Here is a 26,012-nt window from a genome sequence, read left to right on the forward strand (position 1 = left end):
CAGCCCGAGTAACCACCTTGAGTAAAATCTCAGCCGCTTTATTATTATGCGTGAAATGTATAGAGGTTCAGCGCCAAGAGGCTACGAGAAGGATCAGCTGGATCTGGGGAGAGAGCGAGCGATAGGGACGGACCCGTCTCTCGCTCCTCAGCCAAATATATGCGAGAGCCCCATGATGAAAGAGTGGGCGCTGACTCCCTGAAGTAAGCGAGGCGAGCGCGAAGCATTTTGCCCGAAAGTAGGTCGCAATGCGTGCACTCGCCCTGCCCCAACGCGAGAGCAGCATGCTCTTCCCCCAAACAAACAAAACAAAATTGATGCGTGTCCCTGACAGTCATAGAACGTTGACAGGGAAACACGCATCGTTTGCTTTGCTTCTCCGACATTTTTCCACCTTTTTCATTTCTATTTTATATATATATATATATATATATATATATATATATATATATATAGAAAGAGGGAAAGGAGAAAAGGTTCACTGCGCACTGCCTAACAAATTCTAAATCCTAGCAGAGGAAAGAAAGTTTCTGACAGGCTTGTGAGACACACAGCACAGTTTGCTGTGAAGAAAACGGATCTGACGACACGCTGGTGACGCATCTATTTATAGCCTGGCCACTGGTGCATCTAATGAGCTCACCAGCCGAGGCTATAAATTCCGGTCAATGTTCATTGACGTGTTACACACATATTCACAGCTGGTCACAATGCAGCATTGTTCCCAAAAGCGCTTAGCATCATACTGAAGCTTTTTGTAAAGGAAACTACTCTAAATCTTACTCTGCAGTAACTGTTCAGTGATCCTATTTAAAGCCTAATTTAATTTTATATATGGGGAATGATACTTTGGTCAGATGCGAACACATATTTCATCATCAGCAGAGTGCTCGAGCACTAAACGTACGCTGCACAATTTTTCTAACCGTGCATCTTTGCATCTTTAAACGCACAGAATGTGCATGTGTCTTGAATGATTTGCATTAATTAGTGGGTCCACAAGATGACAACACTCACATTTAAGCCGTTGCTGTCATGAATAAGCTCTAGAAGATGCAATTGACAGTAAACAACAGGAGACTAATATGGAAACAACAACGGTGGATGTGCAGGTCAAGACCGCATGTGTGAGGAGGTTATTACTCGAGTCTGAAGGACTATAAAGACAACTGTATGTGTCTAAACTCCTGAGGAGAAATAGTCCAGTATCGCATAGCAGTCATAGCGCACATGCGCCAACCGCCTGTGTATGCGGCTATGCGCAGAGTCATATGAAGTATACTTTGACATGCGCGTCTTTGACTGTATGCAGACACTTAGCACTCGCGTCAAAACTGAAGTATACTTTGGATTTAAGAGACAAAAAGGAGGAATAAAGATAAGTGAGAGACAAATAGGAAGTACAGACATAATGCAGCAACCAACATGGGGTTTAATGTGTTTGTTCATGTATTCTATGTCTTTTATTTTGAAAAGTTGAGTTCCTGTATGTGATTCCTGTTTCCCTCCATGTTCATGTGTCTTGTTTTCATTGGTTTATGGTCTTGTTACTAATTATCAGTTCTTGTTTGTCATTGGTTTAAGTTTATTAGTCTTGTTATCTTGTTTATAGTTCATTGGTTGTCTTGTTACACATGTCTGTGTATTTAAGCCCTCATGTTTTCCATTGTCACTTGTCAAGTATTGAATGTGAAAGTAGTTGTTTAAGTGAAGCCACATTTATGTCAAGCAATGTTTAGTTCAGTTCATGTATGGAGTTTGGGTTTTCATGTATGTAAATAAACTGCACATCGTCTTCGTCATTGCCTATGCCAACAGCAGCCATTCGTAATTTACAGCACTTATTCTCAACTGCATTGATTTTCAAAAAACACCAAACCCCACAAGTGTCTTGCACGAGTTACTGATCATATACAGTATATGCATATAAAGTGTCTGGGTCCTATTATACCTAAGACAAATCTGCCAGATTGCTCTGTTGAGAGCTCTGTGGGTGAATGGGAAATAATGGGTTTTTGCTCTGGTACTGTACCTTCATTATACCATTCCAGTTATCACCAGTGGAGACCTGGAAGAGTGTGAGGAACGCCATGCCGAAGTTCTCAAAGGTGGCGTGACGACTCATGCCTTCACAGGGGTAGTCCTCGTTGCACACTTTGGAGAACACAGAGAGAAAGAGAGATTGTATGGTAGCTACTGCATTGTATTGTATTAAATACTATTTCTTTGTGGATGTTTTAAAACTGCTGTTATGTTTATCACCTAACAAAGTGTCCTAACCAGACACAACATGATAAAGCAACAAGCTTTCATGTAAATCTGAGATTTTGTCCTAACCAACCGTCAGAGTGAAAGAGAGTAAAACTGAGAGAGAAGTGGAGAAAATGAGTCAAAATCTTTACCTAGTTCTCCAAACAATTCCACCCCAAGAGCAGCATAAATGAAGAACAGTAGCATGAAGAGGAGACCAAGGTTTCCCACCTGAAACATAGCAATCAAGACTTGGAAAAACAACAGAAACAAGTGCACACACACATGTACCAACACACTCTTTACACAGTATAGAGGCAAGCACTAGGGCTGACAAAAAATCGAATTGCTATTGCTATTTGAACTGCGATATGATAAACATCATCATAATCCTTATAACCAAACTTAACCATGTTTCTGCAATGCTCTACTACTGACAGTAAATACTGTTCTCTAAAGGGTATTCACACTTGAGTCCTCTTAAAAAGAACCAAACTAAACATAAACAAAACAGTGAAAGAAAAAAAAATATTTTTTAAAACCCAGTCAACTTGAATATTATATATTGAATATTTTATTCATTAGTAATTTATTTCTTTATTAATGTCTTTACTTGATTGTGACAATGCTTTGCAGTAAGGTTAAACACTCAAGCTTTTATTTTAGCGTAAAACTGAAGGGACGGAAGTGTCTGTTCTTTGTAGTTGAGTTGACAACAGCTTATTAATGCAGTGAATGCTCTCATCTCCCTTTCTGTCCACAAAAACCCTGTGTAATGGGATTATTTTCAATTTGTATCATAAATGGTTGCAGCCAAACATATGTGAAATTACGCAAATGTGCCATTTATGTAAATCTGGAGCACTTTATATGTGCTCAACACACTTTAGCACATTGAACCAAACTCAGAGCACCAGATAGATAGCATTTGAAGCACAGAAGTGCTCTGAAACCATTGAAAATACACTTACCCAGTTTACATGTATTTACGAAAGCACCACACACTACAAACAAAACAGCTGCACAAATAAGCACAGCACTGCGAACAGCACATTCAGACTTTTTATAAATTTTATGAAATCGCAGCCTAGTAGTTTGATAATCGCACTGGTTTATATCCCAATTTTGGTTGTATTTCCATTAATCGTTCAGCCCTAGAAAGCACTACATACAGTTGCTGTAATTTTGCACTTCCTGGATGCACTTCCCATGCATTTATGCTCTGCATCTAATCTTATAGCAAAACACTTCAAAGTCTTTTAGTACTCTAACTTTAAGCGAACCAGTAGAAGTAGACCTATATTGAAAATAGGGAATGCTACCCTGGGGTTTGGTACAGATGGAAGTAGCATCCGGAACAGACATAACAATAACAAAAAACAATGCTGTGTAAAATTGATTGTCTCTGTCCCTTCAGTTTCAGTCCTTCTGCAACCATAGACTAACCCACTGCTGTCCCTGTTTCCCTGCTGCTTAATGAAGCAGAACAAATTTGTGATTTTAAAAACTAAACATAATTTATTTATGTAGTAGTGGCCATGTCAGAGTTGAATTAACCTTCCTAATGGAGGAAATGCACACAGAGCATGCATACTTGCAACACGCTGAAAACCCTAGCCTGTGAAGGATATGTGCAAGTGAGTTCAGAGTCAGACTTCATCCACAGCTGCACAGATGTCTTGAAACAAAAAAGAGATGCGGTAAAACTGAGGGAGAGAAAAAATACGGCAAAGGCGCTAACAGCTAGCCTAAAGTGACGCTAATTATGAAAACAGTGTGAGAGAGCTATGAATGCGTAAAATGGTGAATAAAACAATCAGCTTAGATCACATTAATGTCATTTGTATAGTTATGTGATGCTGTTATTCGTGTTGGTTTATGGGGCATGCCAGTGGGTATGATAAAACAACGGCTGAGCTTTATTACCAATTAATGCTAAGTAATGGGCCATTGTTCCAGAGCAGGACATACCAGTGCTACAAAACTACACAAGCTTTGTGAAAGAAACAAAATTATCCAACAGAACCAGAATGTGTGTGAAACAGAACTTTGTATTAGTGGAGGTCTCTGTCCGTGTTTCCAAAAAATAACACATCCCTAAGATGCCAAAAAATGCAGTCTAGGAAGGTGGTTCACTATGTTTGCATCTCAATCAACTCCCTAGCTCCCAATGTCGTGAATTAGTATATCGTGAACACAAATTCCGGCACTGGAAAATGTGTTCTTACACTGAACATTGGGACATTTATGACTCAATCACATGTGACACAAGTCTGAGGTTGTGCTTTTAAAACTGGAATGAACCAGTTTGAAGCCTATAGGGAATTAATAGTATCTCTAAGAGAACTGTGAAGGAAATGTACAGGAGTTTCAGGGAGGATGTACCTAATGTGTGGACGGTGTATTATAACTCTTTAAGAACTGTGTGTGGTAAGCCTGTATGCCTGAGTGCCTCTTTAATGAGCTGCAGCATTAATTACCTCCCAGATCCCATGGGGATAAGACATTGGGCCCAGCAGTAATGTGCAAGGGATCGATATCCACATAGGAGTGACGCTTTACTCCACCCTAGAGAGGTCTAGCCAGCAGTTCTCTCCTGATGTATTTACAAATCTGTGACCACTTAGGTGATGACAATGTTCTATGTCTGCTATTTTAAATGTGTGTATGTTTGAATCTGAGACAGTTTTAGATTGCTTTGTCATATGTTTGTGTACAGGTTTGGCAATATATATATATATATATATATATATATATATATATATATATATATATATATATATATATTTCCTATACACAGATATAGTAAAACTTGTCAGAAACTAACTTTTTAGGACATTTAAAGTGGTCCTCACTATTTGAAAGGCTTATAAATTGGCCAAATCATGTTTTGTTTTAAATCTAATGTCAACAGTTGTCTGTAGTTTAACTCTTTCCCCGCCAAACACAGAATTTTCCGGGTTTTATGAAAAAACGCTTCCCCGCCAAACACAGAATTTTCCGGGTATCCGTGTTTTAGGTGGTATACGGTAAGGAAGACCCGCGCGCATGTTTTGAAAGAGTACGCAACTCTTTGATCAAAGAAACAGACTGCGATCGTCTCAAACGTGAAGTGGAACACCATACTAATACTAAAGCACTTGTTTGATAAAAATGCCTTTTTCTCAGCTTTTTGTCCGAAATGTTGTTTTTGACAAAACCTACCTCTGTTCAAGTGGCAATAAAAAAGAACAAATGAAGATAAAATAAAATCGTTTTTTTTTGCCTAAAAGCAGAGGCTCAGATCTTTATTTTGATATATAGCATCTTCATATATTCATGGAAGAAAATATTCTGCGGGCCATTAAAATTTAGCGAAAATCGTCAAAAACCCTGGCGGTGGCTGGCAACTTTTTTTAAAAACGCTGGCGGGGAAAGAGTTAAAGACAAAATTGTCCACAGAAGTGAGGTAAATCTGATGAAACCTCCATTTATTTGGGATATCCTCAATTGGAAAATTGGATCATGAAACAGTTTTTTAAATTCAAAATGTGCCAAAGGTTTTATTTTAGGGTTAGGGTGTGGGTTTGTATATTTTATAATGAGCTGGATGTAAAAACAATAGAAGTCTATAGTATGTCCCCATTTAGATAAGTAAATGTGTCTGCCTTGCTTCACATTTTAATTTGATATGCCCTTCAAGAGGGAGTTTTTGGCTCCTCTGTAAAACCAATTTTCATGGCCGATTGTAATGAGTGACCTGTTCCTGTTTGATGATTTCTTCATTTCCCTGTCTCTTTAAGCTCAAACATGACTAAAAGCAGGTGTGTTACAACACAATGTTTCAACAGATGTTGTGGTTTGCAGCTTTATTCTTACCTGTGGCAGGGCTTGAACTACCGTATCCAGCAGAGCTCTCATTCCTGTGGCCATCTTTAACAGCTTTAATACTGCCAGAGAGAGAGAAATAGAGTTACAGAAAGCTTAACAAGACAAGTCAGTGTGTGTGCATGTCTAAGAGCCGTTTATCATGAACAAAAACGAACAGTGAGTCCGATAACAGCAAGTCGTCAGCAAGTGGTGAGCAAGGATCCCCCAACACACACACACACACACACACACACACACACACACACACACACACACACACACACACACACACACACTTTTGTTAAATTCCAGTCTAAATGGCTAATGAGGTATGAAGGAAAAGGTCAAGGCTAAAATTAAACCCTCACACTGCCACCCGCTCCCATTATAAAGCAGGCTACAGATAGAGAGTGATGGCATGCTGACTCAGTGATGGCCTTGGACTAGATCAGGATTAAAGACCAGATTAAATCTAGACAAACAGATCAATCCTCAATAATACAGCATCACCGTCCTGTACAAAATAATATTTTGGTATGATGAAGTTTTCTAAGGCTCATATTCTGTAGACAGACATAAGATGTGAGGGAGATGTAAGATGCATCAGCTATTAGGAGTTTATCAACACATGGGCCACTGATCAGCTATTAGAGGAAAATTATGAGGGGAAAATGCGAGAAATTTGAAGAGACAAATAGGAGTTGGCAGTAGAGATCAGCAAAAAAACAACATTTTGTTTGCTGGCTGGCTGTTTAAAAAATTGAACAGTTTAACAGAGCACTGAGAAGGGGTATAAAGGGGTTTTGTTATTCCGACGACAGATGAGTAGAATGCAGACAAAACAAGTAGTTGTTTGGTTTGTTTATTAAGATAAAAGGCAGGTGTTGTAGGCATGGAGCCCCGATACTTCTAACTACCAGTGGCCTTTTCTAATTGACTTTCTTTTAACTCGACCCAAACTCGAATATCACTGCCTCAACAGCAACCTAACATGCCAAAGTGGAAGATCTAGAGAACTGAGGAAGACGTAAAAACATGAAAATCGTTGGTCTCCCTGAGAAAGAATCCGTCACATACTTTCTTACAAGCTGTTACCGAAGTGGTTGGGTCTCTCCCCTGATTTACATCTCGACACTGAGTGAGCGCATAGGTCGCTTGCACCATCCCAGGGGTGAATTGCCCTCCACAAAGTATTCTGGTTCACTTTTTTACAGTACACAGTAATAGACAGTCTAGCAGGCCTGCAGGGAAATTGCAATGTCACTCATGATGGAAACCAGCTGTGCTTTTATCAGGATCTATCGGTGGAGGTATTGAAGAAACGCTGGGAATTCGAAGATGTGAGGAAGACATTGTCTAACCGCAATATGTTCATAGGTTTTGCTTATCCTGCCAAGATTTGTTGTCTTCATGAAACTGAGATGTGATTTTCTCCACCCCGGCGGCTGTTATGGAGTTTCTAAAACTTTGGAAGATAAGTAATGCTCAATGGGGACAATGGGTGTTATCATGACCCAGTTGTTGTTCACAAGACTATGTTTGGGCTGGGTAATCTAAGTCTTCATTTATATCTGTGAAACTCTTGACTAAGACTCATCTGAGACTTAAAATGTGCTTCTCTCTTTTTTGTCTTTTCAAAAGAACTAGTTGCACTCATTTTTGTTTTAATTTGTATTAATGTGTTTAATTTCTCATAATGAAGGCTATGTGCACCTCTTTTGGTATAATGAGTCTTGGGTGTCTAATATACATATTATAAATTAACTGGTTCGTTGCACATGTGTGCCTCGTAATGGTTGTAACTCTGTCGTACAAACTCTTTGGTTTTTGTTTTCTATATCCTGTTACGATGTATAACTCAGACAGATTTATTACATGGAATGTTAAAGGGTTAGAGCAAGTGATCAAGAGGAAAAAAATATTGACCTTTCTTAAAAAGGAGAAGATTACTATTGCAATGCTTCAGGAAACACATTTATCAGATCTTGAACATTTAAAATTGAAACCAGACTGGGTAGGGCAAATATACAGTTGAAGTTAGAAATATACGTACACCTTAGCCAAATACATTTAAACTCAGTTTTTCACAATTTAATTCTGACATTTAATCGTAGAAAACATTCCCTGTCTTAGGTCAGTTAGGACCACTACTTTATTTTAAGAATTTGAAATGTCAGAATAATAGTAGAGATAATGGTTTATTTCAGCTTTTATTTATTTCATCACATTCCCAGTGTGTCAAAAGTTTACATACAATTTATTAGTATTTGGTAGCATTGCCTTTAAATTATTTGATAAATTATTAAATTATTAGGTTCTCACAATAAATTGCTGGAATATTGGCCCATTCCTCCAGGCAGAACTGGTGTAACTGAGTCAGGTCTGTAGGCCTCCTTGCTCGTACACATTTTTTTCGGTTCTGCCAACAAATTGTCAATTGGATTGAGGTCGGGGTATTGGATTGGGGCATTCAGATCAGAGGACATTTCTCCTGAAAATAAGATCTTTGTCCCCATGTACACTTGCAAACTGTAGTCTGGCCTTTTTCTGGTTTTGAAGCAGAGGCTTCTTCCTTGCTGAGCAACCTTTCAGGTTATGCCGAAATATGACTCATTTGACTGTAGATATAGATACTTGTCTACCTGTTTCCACCTGAATCTTCACAAGGTCTTTGCTGTTGTTTTGGGATCGATTTGCACTTTACGCACCAAACTACGTTCATCTCTAAGAGACAGAATGTATCTCCTTCCTGAGCGGTATGATGGCTGTGTGGTCCCATGGTGTTTATACTTGCATACTATAGTTTGTACAGATGAACGTGGTACCTTCAGGCATTTGGAAATTGATTCCAAGGATGAACCAGACTTGTGGAGGTCCACAATGTTTCTGAGGTCTTGGCTGATTTATTTTTATTTTCCCATGATGTTATGCAATGCAAAGAGGCACTGAGTTTGAAGGTAGGCCTTAAAATACATCCACAGGTACACCTCCAATTGACTCCAATTAGACAATTAGTGATTTGGAGAGGTGGTGGCATAGTGGGCTAAATCAAAGAACTGGTAATCAGAAGGTTGCCAGACTGGAGTTAGACTCACGTCTCACCAACGAGCGTGCACAGTCGGTGATGAAATGCCTCGCTTCCTTCAAGCCGGGCACTATAGTCCCTTTAAAACTTTTCCAAAGGCTCCTGGGGTATATGACATCCTCCGCGGCGATCGCGCCGCTGGGGTTGATGCATATGAGACCACTTCAGCACTGGCTTCAGACTCGAGTCCCGAGACGAGCAGGGTGCCGCGGCACGCACCGTGTGATGATCACCACCGCCTGCCGCCAAACACTCAAACCCTGGACAGAACTCTGCTTTTTGTGGGCAGGAGTACCCTTGCAGCAGGTGTCCCGACGCGTCCTGGTCATGACCGACGCCTCCAGATCGGGTTGGGGTGCCGTGTGCAACGGGCACACAGCCGCGGGCCGTTGGGAAGGGGCCCTGCTGCGCTGGCACATCAACTCCCTAGAGTTGCTGACTGTTTTCTTTGCCCTGAGGAGGTTTCTCCCCTTAGTTCAGGACAAACATGTCCTGGTCAGGTCAGACAGCTCTGCAGTGGTGGCGTACATAAATCACCAAGGCGGAGTACGCTCCCACCACATGTCACGACTCGCCCGCCGTCTCCTCCTCAAGTCGCTGCGTGCCACTCACATCCCCGGCAACCTCAATGTGATAGCGGACGCGCTGTCACGACAACTCTTGCCCACTGTCACGACAACTCTCGCCCTCGTTCCCTCCATCGGGGAATGGAGGTTACATACGTAACCTAGACGTTTTAATGACTTTAACACGTATGTGTCTGCCAAAAGGGGTACGAGGCAGGGTTGCCCCCTCTCACCTCTGCTCTTTGCCTTAGTAATTGAGCCTCTTGCCTAGTCTTTAAGGCAATGTAAAAACTCAAGGTGGGAGATGAAGTGTATCGGATTTCACTCTATGTGGATGATTTGTTGTTATATACAGTACATCCGAACTCGATCAATCAATTACTGCACTACTAGAATGTATCTTACGATATAGCAATAGAAATTCTTCTGGTTTGTGCTTCAAACATAAAAAAATATAAGGGAACCCTTCTCCACTGATTTTGGTACTGTGATAAAATGGTTCTGGACAAAAGTACATATTACTATAGACAAACTCCTTAAGCTGAAATTTGATATGACCCTGGAATTGTTTCTATTGAACATGAGGGTGGAGAGAGTGTTTAATTGTCATGCAAAACATCTTTTTGTACTACTGGTGTATCTGGGAAAGAAATGTGTATTGTTACTTTGGTCATCCCCTCAGGTACCTTCTTTCAAAATGTGGAAATCCCAGGCATCCACATTACTTCCACTCGAAAAACGTACTTGTGATATAAGTGCCAGCAGATTAATATTGTGGAGGGCGAGAGTTTCATAGATAGAGTCCATTGAAAAAGCAACCTATAGAAGACTAGTTATTTCAATTAGTTAACCTCCCACTTAGACTTTGGGAAACATTTAATATTACTTGAATTGGTGCTATTTTAGTGCATTTCTATGTTTATACTGTGGCAGGCTTTGTTTGAAAAATTTTAATAAAGCATTATATAGTTACAAATGTCAAATGTCTGTACTTCCAAAATATGCGATTAATCGAGATGAACTAAAAACATAATGCAAAAAATGTATTCTACTGACAGCACTAGTAATTAACTTTAAAGAACTTTAAAAGTGTTTTTGAGCGAGCACACTTGCTAAATGGAGATGCAATTCATAAAAGAATTTGAACTAGAGCCTTCAAGCAGGAAATAGAATGAAGAGACGAACAATCAGACAATATTTGTTTTCTTTTTTGACGGTTTTGAATGGCATTCTGGACCGTTCTGCCTCTATTTAACCCTGGATTATAATGTGTTAATTTTAGTAATACCAATGTAATACCAATTACATGCAAAAAGAGGGGGGATACAATGAGCCTGTCACCATGGGGACTCATAGGCTCATAATCTATACTTGGGCAAAAAACAACAAAAACAAAGACAGGAGAGCAATGGTTGTGGTATGCAACCACACCGTTGGCTATATTCACGAGATTATGCTGGAATGGATGTTTGTTGTTTGCCAACAGTGAGTAAAATGTAAGTGACAAACCACGGGCGATGCGCAGGACTCTCATGATGCGTATGATGGTGGGGTTGATTGGAAGGGCTGCACTGATCTCAATCTCCTCCAGTATGATGCCCATGACTGACAGTAGAACTATAGCCAAATCCAGCTGGTTCCACCTGCGCACACAAGGGAGAGATTTGCTCAGTTATAGCAAAATTCAACTTACATCTGCTTTGAATCCAACCATTTCCTATAGCTTCACGCAGCTCTGGTAATTTGTCCTCTACAGAGGTGGCTTGAAAAAAATAACATTTGAAGCACTCTTGGGACCTGGTTTGTTGCTAGAAACCACTTAGCCACTCCAGCACAAGTGACCTCATTTGCTAATATAGGAATGGAATGGCTCACTTTTACACTACAGAACAAATCACAGTCGCCCAAATCTGCAGTGTTCGACCTCGCCACGGCACACCTGTCTGCACACACACCTCTGCTATCCAGCACTTGTAACTGTGACCTAGTTAAGAGGCTCAGTGCACTAAAACAATAAATTATGGCTTGTTTAAAGCTTATTGGTGTCAAGCCTGAATATGCGTGAATAAAAAATACAAAGGTGGCACGAGCCGGCTTGCTTTTCCTCTTTAAGATGGGTCAATGCCATATATTCACATAAAGTTACAAAGTGCAAGGGTGTTTACACCTGTGCTTGCTTGATACATGTTGATGCGTGTCAGTATTAGTTTATGACAAGGTGGAGAAACAGCTCCTGTACTCTGGCTAATGATAAGAAGGAGTTCTATTAGGGAAACAGACACAGGAGAGAGATTTCATTAAACTCCTGAGACAAATAACCGTGCTCTCTCTCATTCTCTCTTGCTCTCTCACTCTCTCTGCAGTCAGATGCACTTTGTTCTATTAGCACCACGCAGGGCTAATTTCAATTCTATCTGCAGTCATAAATGCAAGTGCAGAACCAACATTTTTGCCAAGAATCGGTCAAGTGGAGTTGCCACCTGAAGAGCAGAGGAGATGTTAGGAGAGGTAAATAATGGAGAGGAGATGGAGGGAGAAGAAATTTGAGAAAAGTAAAGGGAAGGAGAGGTGAGGTGAGGTGAGGAGAAGTTAAGAGACATGAGGAGAGGAGTGGAGAGAAGAAGAGAAGAGAGGAGAGGTGAGAAGAGGAGAGGGAATGAAGTGAATACCTGTCTTTGAAGAAACGTCGGAAGCCGAATGCGATGAGCTTCAGGACAGCCTCTAGCACAAAGGTGCTGGTGAAGAAGTAATTACAGTACTTGAGAGCAATCTCTAGAGACTGGGGGGAAGACAAGATATAGACGAAGAGGATGGCAGAGAGACAGAGGAAGAGAACAAGAGAGGTGTGACTGATTAAACCAAGACTTTTGCCTCATGTTCGTCAAATCAGCAGAACAAGTCATTTACATATTAGTAGTACAAGAATATCGTGTATTCTATTAATATTCAGGTAAAGCCTAATAAATGGAGACATGCAAGTCACATGCGCTTATGTGATTATTATGTGTGTTTTCTATGTTTTATCTTACATGAGGCTGGCTGTAGTGCTCCAGTGACATAGTCACAACATTCACACAGATGATGAAGGTGATGAAGATGTCCAGGTAGTGACTGGTGCACAGGGTGTGGATCATCAGTCGCACATGACTGTAACTGGCATAGTAGGGCAACTTCTGGGCCTCTGAGAGAAATAAGTACTTTGTTTTAGAATGAGTAAGCATTGATTTATTTTCTCCCCTTTTTCTCCCAAATTGGAATGCCCAATTCCCAATGTACTTTTTAAGTCCTCGTGGTCACATAGTGATTCGCCTCAACCCGGGTGGTGGAGGACAAATCCCAGCTGCCACCGCCTCTGAGACCGTCAAGTTGAGCACTCGCATTACCACAGAGATATTGCATGTGTGAAGGCTTCACGCGGCCCACGAGAATGAACCGGATCATAGCGATCACAAGGAGGTTACCCCATGTGACTCTACCCTCCCTAGCAACCAGGCCAATTTGGTCATGGTTACTACAATATTACTATAGAAAAACCATAGTTTAACTATAGTATTTATATAGTTAAACCATAATAACCACAATATTATGATTTTAATTATCATAGTTTTCGTTTTCCTGTAATATCACTATGGTTTCACTACAAATATCATGTTTAAAATATGGTTACTGTAGTAAAACCATGGTACATTTATTGCGAGGGATCAAAAAACTATTTCAAGGGCACACAAAACTTATAGCAAGGGAATACAAACTATTGCGAGGGCATGCAAAACTAATTGCAAGGGAGCACAAACTATTGTGAGGGCATTCAAAAGGTATTGCGAGGGAACACAAACTATTGCAAGGGAGTGCAAACTATTGCGAGGGCATGCACAACTAATTGCAAGGGAATGCAAACTATTGAGAGGGCACACAAAACATATTGCAAGTGCATGCAAAACTTATTGCGAGAGAACGCAAAGTATTGTAAGGGCATGCAAAACTTATTGCAAGAGAACGCAAACAATCGTGAGGGCACGCAAAACTAATTGTGAGGGAGCGCAAACAATCGCGAGGGCACGCAAAATTATTTCAGAAACAATATTCCTCCCCTGTCCTTTAAAGGGCTCCATACAAATATGCATGTTGAAAATCTAATTTCAAAACCATGGGCATCCATAGGGAATTGATCCTGTCCATTTGCTGCTATAACACTTTTCACTTTTCTGGATTTGCTCTTTTTTATACACAAAAGCATCAGTGAGGTCAGGCAGTGATGTTGCGGTGATGGGTCCTGGCTCACATTCAGGTTCCAGCTTATTCTAAAAGTGTTCAGCAGGGTTCAGGCCTGGGATTTATGCAGGCCAGTCAAATTTTCCAACCCAGATTCAGTAAATTATTAACTATAGACCTCACTTTGTGCACAGGGGCATTTTTATACTGGAACTGGAGGAGAAAAAAAGGGCTCTCTTCTGCTAAAAATATTTGCTTAAGAAGATTGCATGGCTGTATGATTGCATAGCTAGATATATAAAATTGCCAAACATTTTATTTAGATGAGGTGTTCACACACTTTCGGTCATGTGGTGTATGTAATAGTTTCATGTGTGATAAAAGGCTACTCTTGTCCACAAATCAGAAGAAAGATGCATCACAGTCCACACCTGTGCGGCCACTCCATCTGGCTAACACTATTACGGGATGTCTGGAGGATTAAACTGGTTGTTCATCATATTAAGAGCAAATCAAATAATCTCTTTTAATTTACTGTCACCACGCTCCCTCCCTCCCTCACTTAATTTTCGAATCTCTTTTTCTCCTTCTTACTCCGTCTCTTCTTCTCCATGCGCCTCAGTCTCTTCTCCTCCCTCCTCTTGGCCTCCTCCACCTCCTGGTGCTGTCGGCACTTGTGGAAGTTCTCCACCACCACACCCACAAACATGTTCAGCACGAAGAAACTGACAATCAGCAGGAAGGAGATGAAGTACAGCAGCATCCAGGGGTTGTTATTGGTTGATGGCTAAAAAATAAAGAGACAGAAAGAAAAAGGGACAAAAGGATTATAAAAAAACAACAGGCTCTCACTCTCAAGGTGTCAAAGCTGCCACTCGGGCAAGAGCACTGCACATCCCTACAGTGCCCCTTAGTGTATTTACATTGATGAAAATTATACCCCAACATATCATCACATAATATTATATTATCTATATATAATATAGGCTGGGAAAATAACACGTTAATTTTCTGCGGTTAATAATTTCTTACGTGCGATACATGTCCCAGGCATTATAAACATGGGAGAGGGTTTACTGTACAGAGAATGAAGACTTCCCCTGCAAATGGTGAGCCAGGTGTGGGAGAGATACAGACAAGCTTCCATGTCTCTTCGCATCGCCTGAAAAACGCTCACTCACTGTCATCTGAACCAGTATCAAAAACCGAAACCATGTGAGAGAGACCCAGCATGTGCGATATAGAGACTGAAAAGTAGCCAGAGATTTTAGACTTAATCAAACTTAAGCATTTCATTTGTAAAATTTATGTATGTATAGTGTTGCAAAATACACTGGCAATGTACACTTAAGTTTATCTTGCCAATAAAGTTTGATATAAATTGAATCTCCAATTTGATCCTATTATTAAAAAAGGCCACTTGAAAGAGCCATTAGATTTTGCCCAACTTTTAATTACAGCATGTCCACAAATATTTGGCACGTAAACATGTAGTTGTATCAAATATTTATACCATTTAAAATTTGTCTAATTAATGATCTGCCAAAAAAAAAACTTGAGATAAGGGACAAAAAATATAACAAATTTTGTTTAAAGTATAATAAATTCATTTGAAATTGATATATTTCTAGACAAAGGTCTCAACTAATGAACCATGTAAGGGAACAGGCTTTTGTAAAAAAAAAAGTATTCTGAAAATTGACATTTATTCACTTTATACGTACATCTTACTGTAATATCTGTCAACTCTGTCAGACACACAAAAAGCACGCTTTTTTAATTAGATCCATCCAACAAGAGTGTAAAGTCTTTAATGATCTAATAATTGTGTTTAGTAAAGGAGTTAAATTATAAAATAAATTCCATTTTTTTTTCTTTTTCACACTATTCTGAAAATACTGACAGAGTTGACAAAATTTTATATTTTTCCATCTTAATCATGTGTTGTATACTGGAGCCATTTTTTTTTTACTCTGTTGAAGCTGCCTCTACAACCAAAACTAAAATGCCAAAATTATTCCGCAGATCTAAACAGAAATGATCACAACAGGATGATGGAGTTGACATGTTCAATCTGTGACCGCAAAGACTTAAACATTGTTTGTTTGAAATATATAAAAATATAAATTATCATACCATGTGTCCTACAGGTGCATCTATCATGAGCAGGAAGTGGGAAAGGGGTATACATTGTCTGATTTATTGAGGATTATAAAAAAAGAGGTGATGCAAAGTGAGGACATAAATTTGATTATGGAAAATATCATTATAATTGTAATTTATGTATTGTTTGATGTCTTATAGATCCCTAAATTTCAGTTGATATTTATATTTATGAATTTGTTAAATTTGTAAACACTTTGTTTGACAGTTTAACATTGTGACCTCTTGCTGAGGACAGGATTATTTATATGCGCTCGCAAGTAAAGAGCATGCATTTAAAGTAATAAATGCCCTGAGTTTCTTCAGAAATAACCAGATAAAATTACAATCATTGACACTTTTTAGCTCACAAAATATATTCATGATAATAAACATTTTGATGGCCTTGGTGTCAGTGTATTGAAGACAAAGATGTCTTGTTGAAAGCAATGGGGAAAAGGGGCATCTTTGGTGTATACATAGTGATGCCCAGGTCTCTCGCCCAAGCAGCAGTATTTGACACCTTGGGAGTGAGAATGGGTTGGAAAAATAGATAAAAAAAACAACATGAGAAACTGATTCAACAAGATAATCAACACTGCCCTGTCAATAAAACAACAGGTAGACACTCATAAGCATGAGGGAAATTGGCCAAATTACATTTAAGTGAACTTTAGCGGAGCTTTTACTTGGTTGCTTAGCAGCAGCGTGGAGCAAAACAAAGATGGCAAAGTCTAAATTAGCTCATTGTAAAACATGGGATGAGAAAGCACATGGTATTTGGGACATTTCCATCTGCTTTTACACATAGATAACATCATTCAGTGGACTCTGGTGTGATAGAGATGATGCAGTGGGGAAATTACACATGCTATTTAATCCATGATATTCTTTTCCCTTGCATTTGTCTCCCTGGAGATGTTGGGCTCTTCCTGTGGGAGAAGGTCTGGCTGCAAGCCTGCACTTAAATCATTACGCGCTGGTTGCTAACCAATGTAAGCTTGCCGCTTTTTCAATCGAGGACTCTTGAAAGTCATTGTTTATCAGTTCCAAAGCCCAAAAACCTGTTAGTATTCATGAAGCTGATTGATTGCATTCAGGATTAAATATGCACTTATTTTTTAACACTCTTAAAAAAAATAAAGTGACTTTTGATTTATTCAGAGACCTTTAAACACTTTAGTAAGTATGAAAATAAATGATTAAAAAAATTATTTCATTTTGTCTGCGTCATGGCTGAAGTCCTATACTGTTCTACAAAGTAAGCAAGATTACATTAGGTGTGTCCAGAATGGTAGCATGTCAAAGGTAAAGGAATAATCTGGGGGGTGTCACTTCCCCTTCAATAAGTTTTGTGTGAATTTTGTGTGTTTTCCTGTAGCTCAACAGGTGCTTGATGCTAACAACACAAAGGTCATACGTTTAATTATCAGGGAACACATGTACTGATAAAATACTGTATATACACTGTAAGTCACTTATATATGGATAAGACATCAAAAAAATACATAAATAAAATATAATTTTTTATATATTATTATTACATGATTATTATGGGTAGAATACTGTTGTTATGACTACACTAATATGTGATTACTGGCTCAAAACAATGGATGCTTGCATTATATTTTTACTCTTGCTCCTCAGTCTAGATCAACCACAGTCTACCCTTATTCTTGCATGCCACTATCAGCATCTTGTTTTCTGTCGAAAGTGCATGAAAGTCAACTAATGACTTCTAACATGTGATACATGGTATGATTTCTGTGTAAATACATTTATGCCACAATAAATGTATTTACATTCAATTACATTTTTGCCCCCCAATTACAAAGTGCATAATTTTTGGGGTTAATATTGTACATTTACTATCACCAGCTCTGTAGATATTTTTCATTCTTACTAAAAGTAAGCATACTGCAATTCAACCATGGTTTATTTTGTTGGGATGTCAGCAGAGAAGGCAGAAAAGCAGCTGACATGATATTGAAGGGCACTCTACCTGCTGGTCCACTCCCACCGCATCCAGACCGTGATACATGATATTCACCCAGCCGTCCTTCGAAGCCAGCACAAACAGGGACATCAGAGCCTGTGAAAACATACACACGTACAGATATGCATGTGCATATGGACATATACAGAGGGACAAACAAAGATAGATTGGCCGTGAACAAAGACAGGTGCAAGGACATATACAGATAGAAGACCACATTTGATGCAAAGATACATTTAAGGATCATTTTGATATAAATGCACACACACACACACGTTGGTGCAGCTATCCTGATGAGGACTCTCCATAGACATAATGATTTTTATACTGTCCAAACTATAGATTCTATCCCCGAACCTGACCCCTAAACCTAACCCTCAAAAAACGTTCTGCATTTTACATTTTAAAAAAAAAACATTGTTTAGAATGTTATTTGAATTATGGGGACACTTGTAATGTCCTTATAAACCACATTTATAGCATAATAACCTTGTAATTACCAGTTTGTAACCTAAAAAAGTTCCTTGTAAACCACACACACACACACACACACACACACACACACACACACACACACACACACACACACACACACACACACACAGTTTATACCAATAAAGGTATCTCAAGCACAAAAACAACAAGTTAAACAGAGTATTTGAAATATTGTGAATATTTCATGCAATCTTATGGACCTTTAGTCAGAGAGCAAACAAACCTGCCCCAAGTTGTCAAAGTTGTACTTGTGATGGACCCACTTGTAATTGGCCAAGAGGCAGTCAGACTTGTTGGTGATGTTTTTGACATCCAGGCCCAGGCAGTAGTAGAATTTGCCTTTGAAAAGCTGTTCAGGCAAAAGACACAGCACACACTTCATGTCACTCAGCACAACAAGTCTCAAGCATAGACAAAAGAAAGTAATGGGGAAAAAGAAATACATTCATTTTGTTCCAAAACCTACTGAGCTGCTTTGCTGTCAAAAGACAGCTGCGTTAAAAAACAGCATCCTAATATACTAAATGACTGATTTGGTGCACTTTACATTTTGTGTCATTCGAATAGCTGCATTAGCATGGCGTTAGCATATTGGTAATGCCGTGATAATAATAAGCATAATACATGGCACCCACAAATATAAAAAAAAAATAACCCATTTTATTTACACATATATTTTTCTGTATAACTTCTTTCCAAATATTTTAGATATAATCAACACTTCTCTCAACTCATCTGCCATAACATGTCACAATATTGTATTATGGGATTGCATTATCCACAAAGGTTATACAAAATGCTGCCTTAGAATCTACCCAAAATGAGCTATCAGAATTAAGTTGCCTACCTTTTGGAACAGCTTTCCCATTCGGGAGTGCATCTATGATGACTTAAAATGCAGCCTCTGTAGGCAGCTCACTAGATTTTGGTGTTATAGTGAGGTTAAGAAAAAAAATGAGGAACAAAACAAAACAAATCAGAGAAATAAAAACAAAAAAAGGCATGAGGGACTCTGTTCTATACCTGGACTCCCAGGATGCCGAAGATGATGAAAAAGGCACAGCAGATGAGAACTATGTTTCCTATAGGCTTCAGAGAGGTGATCAAAGTCTCCACGACCAGCTTGAGGCCAGGAGCTCGACTGATAACCCTGTCAGAAGTGAAGAAACATTTGACGCTCTCACGCCATCCAATCCAAAGAGAGCTTCATATGTGAGCTACAAATCATCTGGAATGTTATTAAGCAGGCATACGTTGGATGACACCACATGCATGCGTGCAACTGCTGCTTTTTACCTGAGGGGGCGCAATGTGCGCAGAAGCCTGAGAACCCTGAGCACCCCAAGAATCTTAGCCCCGCCTGCCATCGACACGACAATGTCAATCAAAGACACAAACACCAGAAAACCATCCAGAATGTTCCAACTGCTGCGCAAGTACGCCTGCTCTCCTATATACAAACCCATTGACACCACCTACAAAGAGATGGCAACATAGAGAGAAATGGTACACCTTCATAATGACAGCATTTCCGCTACGTAACACAGCTACAGCTCTGTACAGAAAACAACATGATTTCTGTTTTTCCAAAATGACGTATTACATGACAAAATCATATTAATTATAAATTGGTCATAGGCAGTGGGCTCCAGATAATTATTACAAACTAGGCATGTTATAAAATATCGATATAACAATTATTTTATATGGCATGTTATTTTATCAATATATTTTTGAGGAATTTATATATTTACATTAGCCGACAATTAAATTAGAAGCCTAATTTGCATGCTTTCTAATTTACTCAGTTGGGCTTCTGTTGAATGTCTGGGGCAATAGCGTTGGGAGACCACAAGAGGTGATATAGCATTTATTGAAGCAGGTTGCAAGCTGTGTTGGGTGAAATCATATTAAAAAGTAATTAGTTACTCTAATCAAATTACTTTTAGGCACTAAAATTAGTGTAATGTATTACTTTAGAATTTTTGTTATCAGTTACTGACTTTCGATGAAAGTAATTTTAAGTAACTTGGGTTACGAATATTTAAAACAAATATGATTTATGTGTAATACAGTTCAAATGTCCATTCATATGTTTATATCTATGTCTGTTTGCATTTCTGTGACAGCTGAATGGTGTGTGACAATGATCAAGGAGAAAGTACATTATTTTGAATTTGTTGAGCTAAAAAACTGTTAAAAGTGTTTTAGAAGGTAATTTCAAAGTAAAGTTCTTAGTAATGTGATTACTTTTTCAATGAAGTAATCAATAAAGTAATCTGATTATTATTTAGGAGAAGTAGATAGTAATTTGTAGTGGATTACATTATTTTTAGTAACTTACCCAACCATGTTTGCAAGGCACAGGTATCACAACATATAATGGGTATGTTAGAGCTTCTTGCACAGGATGCATACAAAACTTACAAAGGTTTTTGTAATTCAAGAATGAAAGTGACTGAGTTTGCAGGTTTGTGTATGAAACTGGATTAACTGTGCAAACTGAACAATTAGAAATGAATATGCAATTTCTCTCAATGTATCTTTGAAGAGGTTTAATTCAAGCTGTCAAATCACAAAAAGACATACTTGTAACTGAAAATACATTGTGTAGGCTATATGTAAGATGCATATACACAATACACCATCCACTGATGGCTAGAGTGAACACTCTTTGTCCTTTGATAATGATTTGTGTCAAATTTAATGGAAAACTCTGTGAGTTGCACTCCGTGGTACCGCAGATTTTTAAGCAGCCATGAGAGACGGCGAGCCTGTGGTGTGTGTGTACATACCTTCATAGAAATACATTTTTTTGCAATTTAGAATGTGCAATGTCATATGTCAGACACCTTCGGTGTGCAACCCCCTTTAATTTACCCTGCCACTCATGCTTTACCAAAGTTGTGTTGAGAAATATGTTTGAAAAGACAGACTATTGTGAAATGAAAAAACAAATCTTGTATATATATATATATATATATATATATATATATATATATATATATATATATATATATATAAATAATCATTGGGAAAATCTTCAGAATATCGATGCATGAAAAAGGCATCAATCCCAAGCCTATTACAAACTAGATCGTCATGAAATCAAATTTACATGAGGATAGAATTTACATCCAAATGGTAATTAATTTTCACATTAATTTTCACATAACCCAAACACTAATAAGACAAAGCGTTTTCATGTGAGGGCTTGTGTAGTTTATCACTAAAAACAATGCAATTTTTTTTTTCCAGTGTCAACCAGCTTTTTTCCTGCACTCATTATCGTGCAACTCTCTCACCAAAACTTATTGTATACCTTCAGAAGACTTGGAATATGATGCATGAGAGGCATGGAATTTTATGATACTTTGACTTTATACTGCGTCCTTTTTGAAGCTTGAAAGTGAATCACTATCCACTGCCATTGTATTGAAATACAGACTGCAATATAAAAAAAAAAAATCTCCTTTTCTGTTCCACAGAAGAAAGTCATATGGGTTTAGAACAATATTATGATAATCCCTTCAAGGAACTGCTGATGGCTGTGAGATCTACCATTGATACTTTTAAAGCATGCCATTAGCGAAAAATGCAAGAAAAGTGAAGAAAATACTAAATCCATTGAAGCTCCAAAGTGACCCGTGCTTTAGGCCTCTGAGGCTGATTCTTGTGACGCTAACAAGACGAATGACAGGAAAGGAATTTGCACACATGCACAGTCAGACATCAAAAAGTTTGAAGAGCACCGAGACTAAATAAAAAAAACAGATATAGACCAAGATTAAGCTGTGAACTTAATAAATTAGATACCTATTTGTAACACATATCTGCTCTTTCTTAGGATCAATTTGGGCTTTACATGTCTCAGCCTAACAGTTTATTTACAATATTGCCAATAAAAGCAATGATGAATCAGGGATGTATAAGGTAGTACAGTAATGTGACTCTCACATGCTAGCAATTAAAGGAGATGATATTTGAGTGAGAGCAGATCTGCTTGCTGAAGTCCTATTAGTGGAGTGTAGGTATGTTGGGGACAGTAAAAAAAGTCTTTGTCCCTCAGGCTATGTTATACCGGTATATTTCTGCAGCAGCTGCAGAACCTCTCTCCCCAATGATTTGAACTGTAATTGTTGACATGCTGGCTACCGAAGGAAAGGTGGAATCATAGTTTGACTTATGTCTCCCACTGCACCAATACATTAAAAACGTCCTAGATAAAGGATAGGCTCTGCCTCATCTGTTATATATTGACTGTGAAGTTTGGGATGTTTCAAAGTGTGACAGCAGTGTCCGGCAGTGTGATATGCTATAGTTCATCTATAACTATTTTAAACATCATTTTTGTAATTCTTGTATATTTATTGAAAATTAACATTGCAGGGCTAAATTAACCACCCCCCCAAAAAAATCACAATTAAGTCATCATTTACTGTATTCACGCATTTTGTTCCAAACCCATTTGACTTTCTTTTTTCTGTGGAACACAAAAGGAGATGTTAAGCAGAATGTTAGAGACAGACATTCTCAGTCTCCATTCACGTTTATTATATATATATAAAAAAAGAGCATAGTCAACATTCCTCCTTTCTAAAAAAGGAAAACAGGTTTATGCAGACAGAAGAGAGACTCTCACCAGTACCTGACTCCTGATGCTCAGAACTCAGTCTCTGACCTGGTGCATTGTGATTGTAATAGTATTGTCTATATCTTAATATGCTATTAGTTAATATCTAATTATCAATATTAGTTTTACTTAAAATATGCTTTACTTGCAAACACAAAGTTTACATTACTTCCTCCCATGGCAAATGATTTTGAAGAACAAATATTTTACTGGAGACACAGTGTGCACTTTGCAGGATCTTTTGCTATATATTTGCATCATGATTCACCTGCTTGCTTGCTCCCTTTAGCAGCATCCCTCAGCTCTCTCTCTCTCTCTCTCTCTCTCTCTCTCTCTCTCTCTCTCTCTCTCTCCTCTCTCTCTCGCTCAGTCTTCTTTTTTGTATAGGTGTGATACTATAAACAGTGTGCAACACAACATACAACTTGAACATACAGTATAAAATATGCAGAGCATAATGTGAGGCCTGATATGCAGACCTGGTGTTATGACACTGAGACGAGGAGGAGGGCGTGGCCGGGCCATGACGATGCAGGGGCCGCGCTGAATCAGTTGATCAGAGGGAGAGTGAGATAAAGGAGAGCCAGGGGCGCCAGTTCGGGAGAGACAGAGAGAGACGCAGATTCACGTTTATGTTGTTTTAGGTTAATTTATATCATTCAATTTTACGTTGAATGTTCAGCTGGTTCCCGCCTCATCCTTGCCTATACTTATACTGTTGGTGTGGTGCCAAATCCTGTGAGGGAGGAGGGATCCGGTTCCATCCACCAAGGGCTGGAGGACTTGCTACCATCCGCCATTGGAGGAGCGAGCTGGCGTCCGCAAGAAGGCGGAGAAGTGGTTGAGGACCGGGCGAGCCAGTTCAGGAGAGAGAGAGACGCATGCAGCCACACTGAATGTGTGTCTGTTTGTTTATATTTTATGTTGTTATTATTTATATCATTGAATTTTACATTGACTGTTCAGCCGGTTACCGCCTCCTCCTTGCCCGTCCTTATTCTATTACAAACACATTATGCAGCCTCCACTGTTATTTATATATATATATATAGGACTGACATGGGCTTTATATATGTATGTGTACTTTAATCAATGGTAAATTGTAGAATACAGCTTGCTTCATATATTCAGATCAGTAACAGTTGAAGGGCTCACTTTATCATTATTTTATCATTTATTTGATAAATTTAGAAATTAGCTGTGCAGAAATTGTAGTAATAGGACAGCCTACATTTAAGTTCAATTAACAACAAAATTAAATAAAAGTATTCATTTTTAAGGACTTACGTTAGCTATGCGATCCGGGCGTTCACCTTATGCACTAATGCATTTTTAGTGCATTTGAGCCTGATCAAGAAATGTCAATACTAATTTAAACACATTTTTTTGCATTTGGACCCCCTCAAGTGTCAAGTGCCCCTCCCCCTATCACACCTGTTCCGCTGCTCTACAGATCTAGAGACAAAAAGCAACAGCTGAAGACGGTCATCTAGCGTATGTTTACATAAACAAACTTTTTTATTTTTTTTTAACTATTCATCATGTATAAATCTCTTTGAGACTGTAGATAAAAAGGGTCTGCCAAATGAATATTTGGAAATACCATTTCTTTCTCCAGAGGGACACCTTAGCTCAGGAGGGCAACCGAGCCATCCCCTTGTGAATGTCCCTGCTGTGAACTAACCCTTTAGGTAAAATTCATAAACACATCTAATCCAAAATATAATCATGGATTATCAAATCTTGGACGCATGAGGAGAGAAAGACAGTTGGGGTGTTTATAATTTAATAATTTATAATTGAAGAGGAAAGGCAAATAGGAGGCCAATTGGCATCATCACTTACATTCATGAACACAGACACTTACACACAGCAGCCTGGACCTTTGGGAACACAGCAGCACTTGTGACAGGTCTATCCTTCGTTTGTTCCATTGGTTAATAATTGATTAGTTTACATAATTGATGACCTACAAGTGCCAAGTGCTCGTAGCTGAATAGATGGGCCAAGCTATGTGACTGACTGCATCTGAAAGGGGAAACTAGCTCTAATTAATATCATTGCTTAATTGCTCTTCGTGAGAGAGCCAGCAATCCCAATCCCCCAACCTCAAGAGGTCCAGAGGAGAAAGTAAGAATGAAAATGAGAGAGCAAGAGAACGAGGTGATGACATGAGAGATGGATTAGAGATGTAGTATAAATTGCACTTTATTGGAAACAACTGTACACCTACATATTAATGTGATTATCTAATCAACCAATCGTGTAGCAGCAATGCAATGCATGATACCATGCAGATAAGGGTCAGGAGCTTCAGTTCACATCAATCATCAGAATGGAGAAAAATGTGATCTCAGTGATTTAGAATGTGACATGATTGTTGGTGTCAGGCAGGTGGCTTTAAGTATTCCTCTACTGATCTCCTGGGATTTTCGTGCACAGCACTCTCTAGAGTTTACTCAGACAGAAAGGCTATGGTTACTCAGATAAACACTCCGTACAATTGTAGTGCAGGATAGCATCTCAGAATGCAGAACGCATATAACTTTGAGGCGGATGGGCTCCAATAGCTGAAGACCATGTTGAGCACGTTATTAGGACCATAGTGTTCCTAAAAAAGTGCTCAGTGAGTGTACAAACAGTATTGTTCCAATTGATAACATGTTTTAACCGTTAATATTTTTTTTCTACAATCGATTCTTTCTAATCAACCCTAAATTATAATACTGCCAGTCATGTCCAGTCGGTGAATTGCTAAATTTTGTTAGTGTCTAGAATGGTTTC

General features: G+C 38.7%; 1 protein-coding gene across 1 annotated transcript in view; it reads right to left on the bottom strand.

Moving 5' to 3' along the window:
- cacna1ia (calcium voltage-gated channel subunit alpha1 Ia) overlaps positions 1-26,012 on the bottom strand; it is a 208,435-nt gene that overhangs the window by 29,105 nt on the left and 153,318 nt on the right. Inside the window, exons 20-30 of the mRNA XM_052139594.1 lie at positions 19,892-20,070; positions 19,619-19,745; positions 18,819-18,944; positions 18,107-18,196; positions 14,557-14,749; positions 12,780-12,931; positions 12,420-12,529; positions 11,260-11,393; positions 6,109-6,179; positions 2,403-2,481; positions 2,033-2,154 (exon numbers count right to left, since the gene is read on the bottom strand). Coding sequence (XP_051995554.1) covers positions 2,033-2,154; positions 2,403-2,481; positions 6,109-6,179; positions 11,260-11,393; positions 12,420-12,529; positions 12,780-12,931; positions 14,557-14,749; positions 18,107-18,196; positions 18,819-18,944; positions 19,619-19,745; positions 19,892-20,070 — 1,383 coding nt within the window. The remainder of the gene's footprint in view (positions 1-2,032; positions 2,155-2,402; positions 2,482-6,108; positions 6,180-11,259; positions 11,394-12,419; positions 12,530-12,779; positions 12,932-14,556; positions 14,750-18,106; positions 18,197-18,818; positions 18,945-19,618; positions 19,746-19,891; positions 20,071-26,012) is intronic.

Source organism: Xyrauchen texanus, chromosome 12 (assembly GCF_025860055.1).
Source record: "Xyrauchen texanus isolate HMW12.3.18 chromosome 12, RBS_HiC_50CHRs, whole genome shotgun sequence".
NCBI classification, from domain to species: Eukaryota; Metazoa; Chordata; class Actinopteri; order Cypriniformes; family Catostomidae; genus Xyrauchen; species Xyrauchen texanus.